This window comes from Rhinopithecus bieti, unplaced genomic scaffold (genome assembly GCF_001698545.2).
Source record: "Rhinopithecus bieti isolate Rb0 unplaced genomic scaffold, ASM169854v2 scaffold_27016, whole genome shotgun sequence".
Lineage (NCBI taxonomy): Eukaryota > Metazoa > Chordata > Mammalia > Primates > Cercopithecidae > Rhinopithecus > Rhinopithecus bieti.
Genome location: NW_016812222.1, coordinates 416,529 through 429,599, shown reverse-complemented (window position 1 = coordinate 429,599; position 13,071 = coordinate 416,529). Strand labels below are relative to the sequence as shown.

The following is a 13,071-nucleotide window of genomic DNA, read 5'->3' as shown; positions in this document are numbered from 1 at the left end:
TCAGCCCGCCCCTCCCCCCGCCCCTCCTGCTCCCCTCCCGCCTGCCGCCGCGTCCGCTCAGGCCGTGCCCCGGACCGCGCCCCTCCATGACCCCCCCCTCCACCGCCCCTCCACACGGCGGCGGGCTGTAACGTCCCTCTCAGCCCCTGCATGCCCCGCGCCCCGTCGACCCACTGCCCCCCGCCCCATCCCCTGTCAGTCCCACCCGTCGCCCATTGCCCCGCCTTCTCCACGCCCCGCCCCGCGCCTGCCGCGCATTGCAGACGCCCAGCGGCGCCAAGAACCCGGAGCCACGGACCCGAAACGCTGACCTGGCCACTCCTCGCAGCCCCCTGCTCTGGCGCGCCACCCCTCAGACCAGGCTTTGAAAGTAGGGCGCAGCCTGAGAGGCCGGCCGGACCCCGAGGGCTATAGGCGGGCTGGGAGATGGGAGCCGCCACCACCCACATCCCCACACGCACCCGGCCCCGGCGCCTCACCGTCCCGTTAGCTCGCGGCGCCAAGCCGGGAGGGTCCGGCCTGAGGAAGAAAGGTCGTCGCCCGCAGCCCAGCTGGGGCTGGGCGCGCGACCCGGGGTCTCCTCGCCCGCACGCGGAAGAAAATGGGCGCTGTGGCCTCAATTTCCCTCTGTGAGCACCCGGCCCTGCATTCTGAGGAGTCGTCTGTGGAGGAGCCTTTGGCGTCCCCCTGCCCCTGAGGGTGGCCGTCAGCTCCTCCCAGCCCAGCACTTTGCTTTCCCCTCCCTCACCCTCCGAAGGGTCTTGCCCTCTCTGGCTCACCCCTCTCTCCCCACTCTCCTCTCCCCCAACTCCCCTCTCCCAGGGTCCTCGCCTGGTCTCCTTCCGGCCCCTTCCTCCCTCCCTCCCCGCCACAGCCGCCACTCTGCCCTTCAGGGACAGGTTCCCACGGATTGGCCCCATCCCGTTAGCTTCACTTTGCACGAAGTCAGTTCAATCTAGAGATAGAAATAGCCTCCAGGACGTGGTGGGGGGATGGGGTGGGGGGGAGTTTGTGTGCATATTTTGTGGCCAGGGGAAAAAGGGTAGGTAATATGTGTTCGGGAAAATCAATGTCTCAGGAATAGTAAATCGCAGGATTTGTGGTTTCTGCTTTTTTTTTTTTTTTTTTTAAGAAGTCCATCACTTAAAAAGTACATTTTATTTTTTTGAGGAGTCTCCCTCTGTCGCCCAGGCTGGAGTGCAGTAGTGCGATCTCGGCTCGCTGCAGCCTCGTCTCCCGGGTTCAAGCGATTCTCCTACCTCAGCCTCCCAAGTAGCTGGGATTACAATGCCCGCCACCGTGCCTGGCTACTTTTTGTATTTTTAGTAGAGACAGGGTTTCACCATGTTGGCCAGGCTGGTCTCCAATTCCTGGCATCAAAGTGACCCGCCCACCTCAGCCTCCCAAAATGTTGGGATTACAGGCGTGAGCCACTGCACCAGGCCAAAAAGTACATTTTAAAAGTACCTCACACCACTGGGAGCAATTTAAAAAGATAAATAGGAATTTATTCAGAGATAGCGAAACACAGACTAAAAAGGAAAGCAGTGGAACCAACGCAAGGCACAAGCCATATACATTAAAATTTCCAGCTGCCCCGTAGGGGAACATGGTTTGGCGGATTGCGTCACCTTTAGTTGGGGCATAATGATTGAATTCTTGCGGTACAAATGGACACTGATCGAAGTTTACCTAAGTTTTTAATTCTGTGGCCAACTTTGTGTTTGTCTTGGCTCAGTTTTCTCTTAAGTAGAAATAAGTAGAAAAGAAGCAAAAAGAAGCTTCCATTGTGGCAGTGTAAATTTACTTATATGTAAGCAATAATTTGATTTTTCCTAGAAGTCAACCAAAGTGCTATAAGATCCCTTCTCATCTTTAGCTTAGTAATAGAGCCCTACGGTGTTACCAAGAATAGTACCGTTTGTAAAAATGTGCATTAATTCCTTCTCTTTAAGTGAAGATTTTCTTTTATTGTTCTTATTTCAAAACATTTAAATTTGATTCTTGTTTCTTCCCTTGCCTTCTAATTATTTTCCTATAGTTTCTTGTTTTCTTCATTTTTCCACTTTATGGAGTGGAAACTCCACTCCACTTTTTGGAATTCCATGATTTTAACTTCAAAAATTAAAATGTTGTTGAATAAACCAGAGCATCTTGAAGAGGGCAATGAAATTCCAACACCTGCATATAAATCAATAATCCAACACTTCTTAAATTCTTAAGTTTTAGAAAAGACGTGCCCTGTATTAGCTTTTCTTGGTTTTGTCTGCCTTTTCCTACTCTTGTTTCTTTCCTATTTCCATATCTTATATTTTCAGTCTTCCTCCTTTATTTATTTGACCATGTTAGTAAGAAGAGAACTCAAATCCTTTTTTGGATAAAATAACTGAAGTGTAAGAAGAAATCATTAATCAGGATGCATTTAAGCCAGATGTAGAGGTGTAGTTCACAATTTACTACAGCTTTGTCATTAGGTTATAATTTTACATTCTAAATAAATTTCTCTTATTTACAAGAGAATAACTTGTATTGAATAACTCGATTAGAACACAATCTGAATGTTATTTTGTAGAATTAATGAATATTTTTCTTATAAAATAGCAATAAAAAGTTTTTGTAATAAAATTTTAAGTATCTTTTCGTGTTCTCTCTAGTTTGTTAAATACAAGTAAGGAATACAGGCAACATGTTCTACACACATGTGCTTATGAGTAAACGAGGGCCATTGGCCAAAATATGGCTTGCAGCTCACTGGGAGAAGAAACTCACAAAGTCCCATGTATTTGAATGTAATCTGGAGATAACCATTGAAAAAATTCTTTCACCCAAGGTATGTTGCTGATTAAAATGATAGCTTGTATTTACCATGACTTTGGAGGAGGAAAGGCATTAAGATACACTTATATCATGAAATACATTTTCAAGGAAGTTTTACTTGTCAAATGGTCTTTAATTCCTGTAGCATTTAGTGTTATAACAAACGTATTGGTTTCTGTTGGTAATTAACTTTTTCATATATCTATCATAGATAGATTGGACCCTAAGGGATGAAGGCCATATTTTATTCATATTCATATTCCTTTCTTATTCACTAACAAAATACAGTAAACATAGTAGGTACTTAATAAGCATCTCTTAGAAAATAATGAACAAATGAGGAGGGTAGAAAGAAAGAGGACTGGTTATAAATCCAAAAATATGTGAAAATATGTCATAAACAGTAAAGTACTATGTTCATTATAAAACACTAAAACATTGATTAGAATTTGCATTACAGTATTTAATATTGTTATAAGTTAAGTATTTTTCAACTTTAGAGAAGGACAAATTGAAAGTCTATGGTGTGTTAGGCACTGGACTGGACTTTATGCCTATAAATCTATTTAATCTTTACAACAACCCTATGAAGTCGGCTTCTTTTAGCTTCTGTGAACTGTGGTTAGCATGTTTTGAGTTGGTCAAATTTATATTTAATTATTGCTTTATCACTTTATATTACTTTGGGCATCCTACTTAAAATATCTGAGTCTCAGTTTTTTCTTCTGTAAATAGAGGCTGTTGTCAAAATTAAATAAGTTAATGTATGAAAAGCTCTTAGGACAATGCCTGGCATAAAATAAGTATGTAATAAATTGTGGGGAGGCTGAGGCAGGATAATTGCTTGAACCCAGGAGGCGGAGGTTGCAGTGAGCCGAGATTGCGCCACTGCACTGCAGCCTGGGTAACAGAGCGAGACTCCATCTCCAAAATAATAATAATTTTAAAAAAATAAATTATAGCCATTTTTATTAAACTGAAGTTCAGGAAGGTTAAGTGACAGCCTCAGCAACTGAACCAAGACCTGAACCCAATTCTGACTACAGAGTTTATATTCCTCTCATAATACCAATAATAGTATACTTCACTTAAATACCATGTTAGATTAATTCCCTTAAATAAGAATAAAAAAATCATTTTGCAAGGTGAGGTAAAAAGTGATTTACTTTAAATAAGAATACAAAATATCTGCTTTTTTAAGAGAACCAAATCTTACGATGTAAGTAACTTTCAAAGAATAGGATTTATGAACCTAATTTTTACTCTTCTAATACTTCAAAAATTATTGAAAGGTGAAAATAGCACTTCGAACTTCAGGACACCTTCTTTTGGGAGTTGTTCGAATCTATAACAGGAAGGCAAAATATCTTTTGGCAGATTGCAGTGAAGCATTTCTTAAAATGAAGATGACATTTCGCCCAGGTATACGTGTAATATTGATTTGTCTCACTCTTCTTGGTTCCCTTTTGCATTTTAATTGGGGGTGGGCTCTTTTAATATACTTCAGGGGAGTATGGTGAATGTAAACGTAGTTTTGAATGAATCTAAGTTTCCATGGTTGAGGATAAATTGTATGCATTTCCTTGCTCTTTTTGTATGCCTGCAGGAAAAGGTTATGCTTTCCAAAACTTGTAATGTTCCTGCATGTTTATGTAAGACATATACTTAAAGCCACTACACTTGCATAAGAAACTCTGATATTCTGTTTTTAATGGGCATTTAGTTTGTCATGTCTGTTTTTGCTTTTATGAGAGAAATTAGAAATAGTATGATTGACAAAACAGAAATATCAGTAATTGTAATTGTTTTCAGAATTCTTAAGACTCCAAGCAGCATGCTACTTATGACATATCAAAAATTCCTAAGCATTCCAAAGTGCCAGAGATTTACATATGTCATAAATATAATGCCTTCAAAATTTATGTAGCATCTGTTTCACTTTGAAGACATTTTTTATTTTCCACCTTGTATTACGGCTATTTAGGTATGGATCTTGCCTCTGTCACTAGTCTTCAAGCTTCTTAAAGGCAAGGTCTTTGTCATAACTATTTTCTGAATCTCTTATAGTATCTGTCTCAGTGCCTTGCACATACCGTTCCCTCAATCAACATTTGTTGAATCAGGATTGACAGATTTTTTTTAATCTTCTTCATTTAAAATATTCGTATAATCTCTAGGTAGATTTATATTCATATCAAGTATGATTCATTTGTTCATTTTTTTTTTACATATTCCACAAATATTTATTGATTTCATACTTTGTACCAACCACTATGTTAGGCTCTGGGTTACAAAGACAAACAAACAAGATAAATAAGATCCTTTTCAGTCAGGTGAGGAAATCAAATAATTTAAGTATTTTAAAAACTTATTACAGTAATTGTCAATTGTAATTGTGCTATAAAGGAAAATAAACAGAGTGCTACAACAGAAAATAACAGAAATTCGCTTTAGTTAAAATAATTGGGAAAAACCTTTCTGAGAGGATAGAATTTAAGCTCAGACTTAAAAAATGAGAACTACCCAGCCATGTAAAAAGTCCCTGAGGGAATGACATTCTAGGCAGAGGAAACTGCAAGAGCAAAGGTCTTCAGGTGGAAAAATGCTTGACTTTTCAGGGAACAAAAGGCTAGTATGGTCAGTATGGTGAATGTCATTAGATGATGCCTGATAGGTTTGTAGAGCTACAGAGGCTCCAATTCGAAATTTTGATTTTATTAAATGCACTGGAGAAGTCACTAAGTCATTATAAGTTTTAGAGACATCTAATCTGATTAGTTTTTTGAACTATTACTCTGTCTGCTTTGTAAATAATGCACTACAAAAGGGTAGGAGTAGATGGAAGAAAACTAGTTAGAATATGCAGTAGTCCAGTAAAAGAATATGGAGTTAGTTGGGAGTTCTTTATTTTATATAGCATTGCTGCTTATTGAGTGTGATTTTTTATTCTTTTCAGGACTGGTTGACCTTCCAAAAGAGAATTTTGAAGCATCTTACAATGCTATCACATTGCCAGAAGAATTTCATGATTTTGACACCCAAAATATGAAGTAAAATATTTTATTTATTTTCCTTCGATTTAATTTTCTTGATATTTTGTTTTTATATTCAAATTTCATTGAGGCAAATGGAATGTAGTTAACAACTGAACAAGTACAGATGTGATTGATAAAGACTTATATTTGTTATAAAATCCCAAAGTACAACAAAAGTATGTCATTAGATTGAATATAGTTGGCAATATTGACAGTATATTCATCTATTCATTCAGTAAACATTCACTGGGTGCCTTCCATATGCTGGAAACTGTTCTAGGCACTGAGGAGATAGCAGTGAATTAAACATAGCTGCTGGCCTCATGGATCTTAAATTTTAGTTGGGGTGGATAATAAACAAACAAATAAATGTATGTCAGGAGATGATCACCATTGTGAAGAGAAATAGAAAATGAAATAAATAAACAGTAAGACAGGAAAGACTTTTCTGAAAAGGTAAGAACAGAAATCTGAAGGAACTAAAGGAACAAATCAGTAATGTGGGGGAAAAATATTCTAGGAAGAGCAAGTAGAAAGGCCCTAAAGCAGAACACACTGGACATTTTCAAGGACCAGCAAGGACGCAAGTGAGACTCTAGTGGAGTAAATGAGGGGCTGAGTGGTAGGAGATGAAGTCAGAGAGGTAGCAGGAGACACAGATGATGTAGGGTGTGATACACTACAGTGGGACTTTTATTTTACCCAGGGAGCACGGGAAGGTTTTGAATAGACAAGTGATGGGATCTGACTTGATTTCAACATCATCTCTCTGGCTACTTACTCTAAGAGAAAAGGGAGGAATCAAAGAGCCCGTGAGAAAGTTATTGTAGTAAGAAGTCCAGATAAGAGAATATAGTGTCTATGATCAGTTCTCAGTTTTCATCTCACTCAGGTGGTAGCAGTCAACTTACAGATATATCTGGAAGGCAAAGCCAGGAGAATTTGCTGATGAATTGCATATGGCTTTAAGAGAAAATGAAGGATGCTATATGATGTTTGGCATGAGAACAGAGTTAACACTTAATAAGATTAGGATAATCAGATTTAAAGGGGGCAGAGAGAAGGAAGTAAACTAGGTTTTGTATATAAGTTTTGGGATGACTGTTACACATCTGTTGTGGTCTAAATGCATATGTTCCTCTAAAATTCATATATTGAAACCTAACCTTCAAGGTGATGGTATTAAGAGGTGGGGCTCTGAAGCCACAATGACCTTTTAGGACAACAACAACAAAAGAGTTGGAAGTGATTAGGTCATAAGAGAGGTGATTAAGTCATAAGAGAAGTGATTAGATCATAAGGGCTCCACCATCATAAGTGAGATTAGTTCCCTTATAAAAGAGACCTGCAGGAATTTTCTTGTCCCTTCCACTGTGTGAGGTCACAGCAAAAAGACACCATCTATGAGGAACAGGCCCTCACCAGACACCAAATCTGCTGGCACCTTGATCTTGGACTTCCCATCATCCAGGACTGTGAGCAATAAATTTCTGTTGTTTATAAGTTACCCAGTCTAAGTTATTTTATTATAGTGGCCTGAATGGACTAAGACAATATCGAAGGGAGTAGGTAAGTAGTTGACTCTCTGGGTCTGAAATTCAGGAGAGAGGTCTGATGTGGATGTATAAATTTGCAAGTTGTGAGTGTATAGATGGAACTTCAACCATGGACTCTAAGAGATCCCCAAGGTAGTGAGTATACCTTTAAAAAAAAAGAGAGAGAGAGAGGGATCTGAGGACTGAGTATTTGGTAATTCCCAGTAGTTAGTCTGGGATATTAGGGACAGAAAAGGAGCAGGTAGGAAGAAAATTGAGAAATAGTGATATCTCAGAGGCCAAGAGAAGAATGTATTCCATGAGGAAGGGAGTTGTCTTAGTCTGTTTGGGCTGCTATAACAAAATACCATAAACTGGGTGTCTTATTAACAATAGAAATTTAGTTATCATCATTCTGGAGACTGAGAAATTCCAGATAAACTTGCCAGCAGATTCATCATCTGGTGATAGCCTACTTCCTGATTCATAGATGGCAACCTTCTCTCCATATTCTCACATGGTAGAAAGATTGAGGCAGCTTTCTGGGGCCTCTTTATAAAGGCACTAATCTTATTCATGGGAATCTGCCCTCATGACCTAATTACCTGCCACAGCTCCCACCTCCTAATATCATTGCATTGGAGATTAGATTTCAACATATGCATTTGAGGTGAGGAAGACACAAACATTTAGGCCATAGCAAAAGTCAACATCTAAGTCAAATGCTGTTTGTTTGTGCAAGTAAGATAAGGGACTGAAAATTGACCATTGGATTTGGGAGCCTAGAGATTATTTATATACATGTATATATAATAAACTAGTGTTTATGAGTAATACTATTGAGAAAATGAAAATTGTTCTAGTTTCTTCACTATATCAATGATATTTTTACAGTATCATTGTTTTCTGTTCTCATGTTTTTCTCAACCTTTTATTTCTCCATAGTGCTATTGATGTTTCAGAACGCTTTACTCAGAACCAAAGCAGACCAGAAGAAATCACTCTTAGAGAAAATTTTGACAATGATCTACTTTTCCAAGCTGAGAGCTTTGGTGAGAATATTTGAGAACTCAAAATTACAAATTATAATCAATTATATTTGTATTTGTGTATTGAAACAATGTCAGTAGACGTAGCTATAGAGTGAATCTTTTGATGCATAAATGTAATTCCCAATACATCTTTCCTTGCCTTTTCCTAGTATAGATGTCAATGCCAAGACTCAGTCTTAGGATATACTTCTATTCTCAGTGTATAACCATTTACTGAATACCTACTCTGTATCAAGTGCTATCAATAGACAGGGCAGTACCAAAATTTAAAGAAGCAGTTTCTTCCCTCAAGGAGATACTGGGTGTGAGAGAGACACGTAAATAAACAGTTGTGATGGTCAACATACATACAAGATTTGATATGTATGCTGTATGAAATGCCTTCAAAATCTATTCTGGTATATGATAATATCAATTGTAAAATAATGCCTTTTAAATCAGCCTGGGGGTGAGGAAGAGGAAACGCTACCACACTAAACGTATATATTGATTGTGAAACATAAACTGATTTTTAAGATGTTAAACTCTGTTTGGGCAAGGCGATTGTACTTTACTTTTAATTTTTTTATTTTTGACACAGGGTTTTGTTCTCATTGCCCAGGTTGGAATGCATGATCATGGCTTACTGCAGCCTTGACCTGGGCTCACTATCTTCCCGCCTCAGCCTCCTGAGTAGCTGGGACTGCAAGTGCATATCACCACACTCAGCTAATTTTTTAAAACTCTTTTGTAAAGACAGGGTCTTCCTATGTTGCCCAGACTGGTCTTGAATTTCTAGGCTCAAGCAATCCTCCTGCCTCAGCCTCCCAAAGTGTTAGGTTTATAGGCATGAGCTACTGTGCCTGGCTCGTGTATTTTAAAATGGAAGCAATATGGTGTAATTTAACTGTAGAGTATTTGCTCTTTTTTTCTGGCATCTACTACTCCCTGTCTTATGATATTTATACACCTCTTGTCTTGGTCTACAAACTCCATGAGGATAGAATCTGTGTAACGTTCATATTTGAATTTCCTATAGTGCCCAAAACAATGAGCATAGGAGAAAGATAGCCTGTGTCTATCTTGGTCAGGGAAGGGAGTCAAGAAAGTAATGCTTGAGTGACATCTCCAAACTCAGCTTCTCATTCTCACTCTGCTTCCATAACTCTTCCTATATCTGTAGCTGTGTTTCTCAGCCTGTGGTGAAGGACCAGTTTTCTAATTTTTGTCAATTTTCAATCTGTATTATATTTTACTTTGTAAAATACAATAAAATGAATTATTAGAAAAATTAAAAAATTAAAAATCAAAATACAAGCCTCAAGTTTTGTTATTACAGTCAATATATATATAAAATTGCTCTGTCAAATTTCTGCAAAACTTTCTGAACATGTACTTTTATTTCCGTATTTTATTTCTTGTGGACCAGTACCCATCCCCAGATTATACTTTAAGTAGCACTGATCTCTTACTGGGTATAATCCTAGACCCAGAATTGGAACACACTGGCAAAGAGGTAATCATATTCCCTACTCCCAAGGCACTCTTTACAAATTCCCCTACTATTCTTATTTGGGCCTGAAACTTTAGGATCCCTTTTTTTTTTTTCTTCTTTTTTAATGGAGTCTCGCTCTGTCACCCAGGCTGGAGTGCAGTGGCACTATCTTGGCTCACTGCAACCTCCACCTCCCAGGCTCAAGCGATTCTCCTGCCTCAGCCTCTGGAGTAGCTGGGACTACAGGCATGCATCAAGACACTCGGCTAATTTTTGTGTTTTTAGTAGAGACAGCGTTTTACCATGTTGGTCAGGCTGGTTTTGAACTCCTGGCCTCAGGTGATCCACCCTCCTCGGCCTCCCAAAGTGCTGGGATTGCAGGCATGACCCACCATGCCCAGCCAGCATCACTTTTAACTATACTTTTTGTCAACTTCATACTAGTGCTGAGTTGTTTGTTTGTTCGTTAATTCTGAAATGTCTCCGATCTTTTTTCTATTTCCTTAGCCACTGATATAGTTCACCAGTACCAAAGACCTGGAGTATTGCAATACCCTCCTACAAATCTTCCTTCAGTCTCTTCCCACATTTTTTATGCCTTTGTAAGAGCAATTGTCTTTAAATTCCATTTTCGATATATCACATTCCTCTGCTTAAGTGCCTTGGGTCCCTGTGACTTACCATATCATATACCTCTACCTATACTCAAGGCCTCTGCCAATTTATCACCTTCTTTATTTCATCAGTTTTATTTATTTTACTCTTAATGTGGACTTTTTGCTCTAGTCTAGCAAGTCTAGTGTCTTGCCACCCAACCAGTACAATTTAGTTGTTCACATTTCTGTATCTTCCTTTACAATTTTAAAAGGTGGGAAGAACATGTTCTTAGTAAATGGACAGATTTGGGTTTGAATCTGAACTTTCTCTATTGATTTGCTGTGTGATATTGGGCAGATTGCCTAACCTCTCTCAGCCTTATTGCCCCATTTGTAAAGTTGGGATATAACTGACAACATCATATGGTTATTTCCCTTATTCCTTCCTTTAATCTTCACCAATATGTGATTTTTCTCTTTTTTAAAAACTGCTTCAAACCTAATGTCCTTTAAGAAATATTTAAAATTAATCCATCTTATTCTGGATTGTAATATAAGATCAAAGGCAATGATTATTTCTTTTATGTATTTTGTGTAATCTGAGATTCTTGTGATGTTCAGTGCTGAGAATATAGTGTCTTCATAAGTCTTATTCTCTGACCAACGCTGGCTTTTCCTTTGGGAGCTATCAAGCTGTACCTGGATGATGTGAATATATTCTTAGTTTTTTAAAAAGTAATTTAGTCTTTTTTTCTGAGCAATTCTTTAATCCATTGTCATGATAGTTGTTTTTTTCCACTCTTCCATTCTAGAAGATTTAGGTCTATAGAAGAATTTTCAATATGGTAATACTTCATGATTTTCTTTACTGTCTAACACTAACATGGGTTGTTAGAGGGAAGAGAAGACTAACCTTGGACCTCTGGGATTTCAGACTCCTGGACCTAGAGATTCAAATCCAAGACAGGGAAATAACTGATTTCTGGTGAAAAGCTGACTTCTGGTCCCCTGGAACTGTCAGTGTAGTGTTGTGATTGTCAGGATGTAGGCTTTGGAATCAGAGCTGGATTCAGATCCTAACTCTGTCATTTATTAAAGTGTGACTGTGTGCAAGTTACAAAACCTTTCTGTGCCTATGTTTCCTCATCTGTGCAATGAGAATTATAATAGTATCTTCTATTACATAATATAATACATACTATAAACACTCAGTTATTGTTAGCTGACGGGGTTTTTTTTTTTTTCAGACCTGTGTCACTACCTCCTAGCATATTCGATTTCTATTGAATGAATGTTGTAAGCCCATTCTTTAATATTTTACCTGTGTTTCCATTTCCTAAGATGACTGACATGTTCCTTATTTTCCAAACCTCCACTATGCATGAACAATACAAGCAATTGTCCTTGAAATACTATGAAATATACTTGGTCAAGCAGAACTTACTTACCTAAAATAGAAGAAATTATTTTCCATAGTACTTTTACCTTAGGAAGTTATTAAATTATATCACAACTATAAACTCTATGTAATATTTTGGCATTTTTTCCCATTGTATTTGAAAGGTCATTAGACTAAAAATCCAGTCTCTACTGATTAACTGAGTGACTTTAGTTGAATAATTCAAGTAAGTCTTTCAGCCATTCTCTTCATCTATAAAATGAGGTGTTGGATGACAGGATTATGCTAGATGATATCTGAATTTCCTTCTAACTGTAAAATTCTGTGTTTCTATGAATTAGTATTAATGATATATATTTATTTAGGGGAGGAATCTGAAATTCTCAGAAGATATAGCTTCTTTGATGATAACATATTACTGAATTCCAGTGGTCCTTTAATTGAACATAGTTCTGGAAGCCTCACTGGAGAAAGATCTGTGTTCTATCACAGTGGAGATGGGTTTGGAGATGAAGGAGCTGCAGGAGAAATGATTGGTATGCTATCTGGTCATGTAGAAATAAAATATTTATTTTAATCAAATTACCATAATGTATTAGATTTATTATATCAATGTAAAATTTCAAATATGTTTTTGTGTTATGTAGGTCAATACATTTTTTATAGAAGTTTTCAAAGTCTATGGCATGTTTAAACATTTAGGCTAGGCCTAAGTAAATAGCCATCTGTTTAAATATATTTTCTATAGAGGTTATGAACTACTGCTTGTTTTTATTTTTACAAATTCCTAATTCTTGGAAGGAAGAGAGTGAGGTTAGTATATTCCTTATAAAATATACTACACTATGTACTGGAAAACATTGTTTTCTTTAACATACATTGTGGGGCAGCTAAGGTATTTTTCTAGAATTTTATATTATTATTTTATATTTATATTCATCTGCTTAAGTGCCTTGGGTCCCCATGACTTACTGTATCAAATACCTCTACCTATCCTCAAGGCCTTCTACCAATTTATTGCCTTCTTTATTTTATCAGTTTTATTTGTTTTACTCTTTTTTTTGAGACGGAGTCTCACTCAGTCGCCCAGGCTGGAGTACAGTGGCGCGATCTTGGCTCACTGCAAGCTCTGCCTCCCGGGTTCACACCATTCTCCTGCCTCA

The 13,071-nt window shown here is 38.1% G+C and overlaps 1 protein-coding gene across 3 annotated transcripts in view; it reads left to right on the top strand.

Moving 5' to 3' along the window:
* Positions 1-277: 277 nt before the first annotated feature.
* Positions 278-13,071, top strand: part of RAD21L1 (RAD21 cohesin complex component like 1) — a 34,011-nt gene continuing 21,217 nt past the window's right edge. For all 3 annotated transcript variants that reach the window (XR_001889883.1, XM_017895753.1, XM_017895750.1), the window contains exons 1-6: positions 278-370; positions 2,655-2,830; positions 4,110-4,239; positions 5,774-5,867; positions 8,333-8,439; positions 12,274-12,444. Coding sequence is in view for 2 of the 3 variants with exons in the window: in XM_017895753.1 (XP_017751242.1) it covers positions 2,687-2,830; positions 4,110-4,239; positions 5,774-5,867; positions 8,333-8,439; positions 12,274-12,444 (646 nt within the window). In the remaining variant the exon portion in view is untranslated. The remainder of the gene's footprint in view (positions 371-2,654; positions 2,831-4,109; positions 4,240-5,773; positions 5,868-8,332; positions 8,440-12,273; positions 12,445-13,071) is intronic.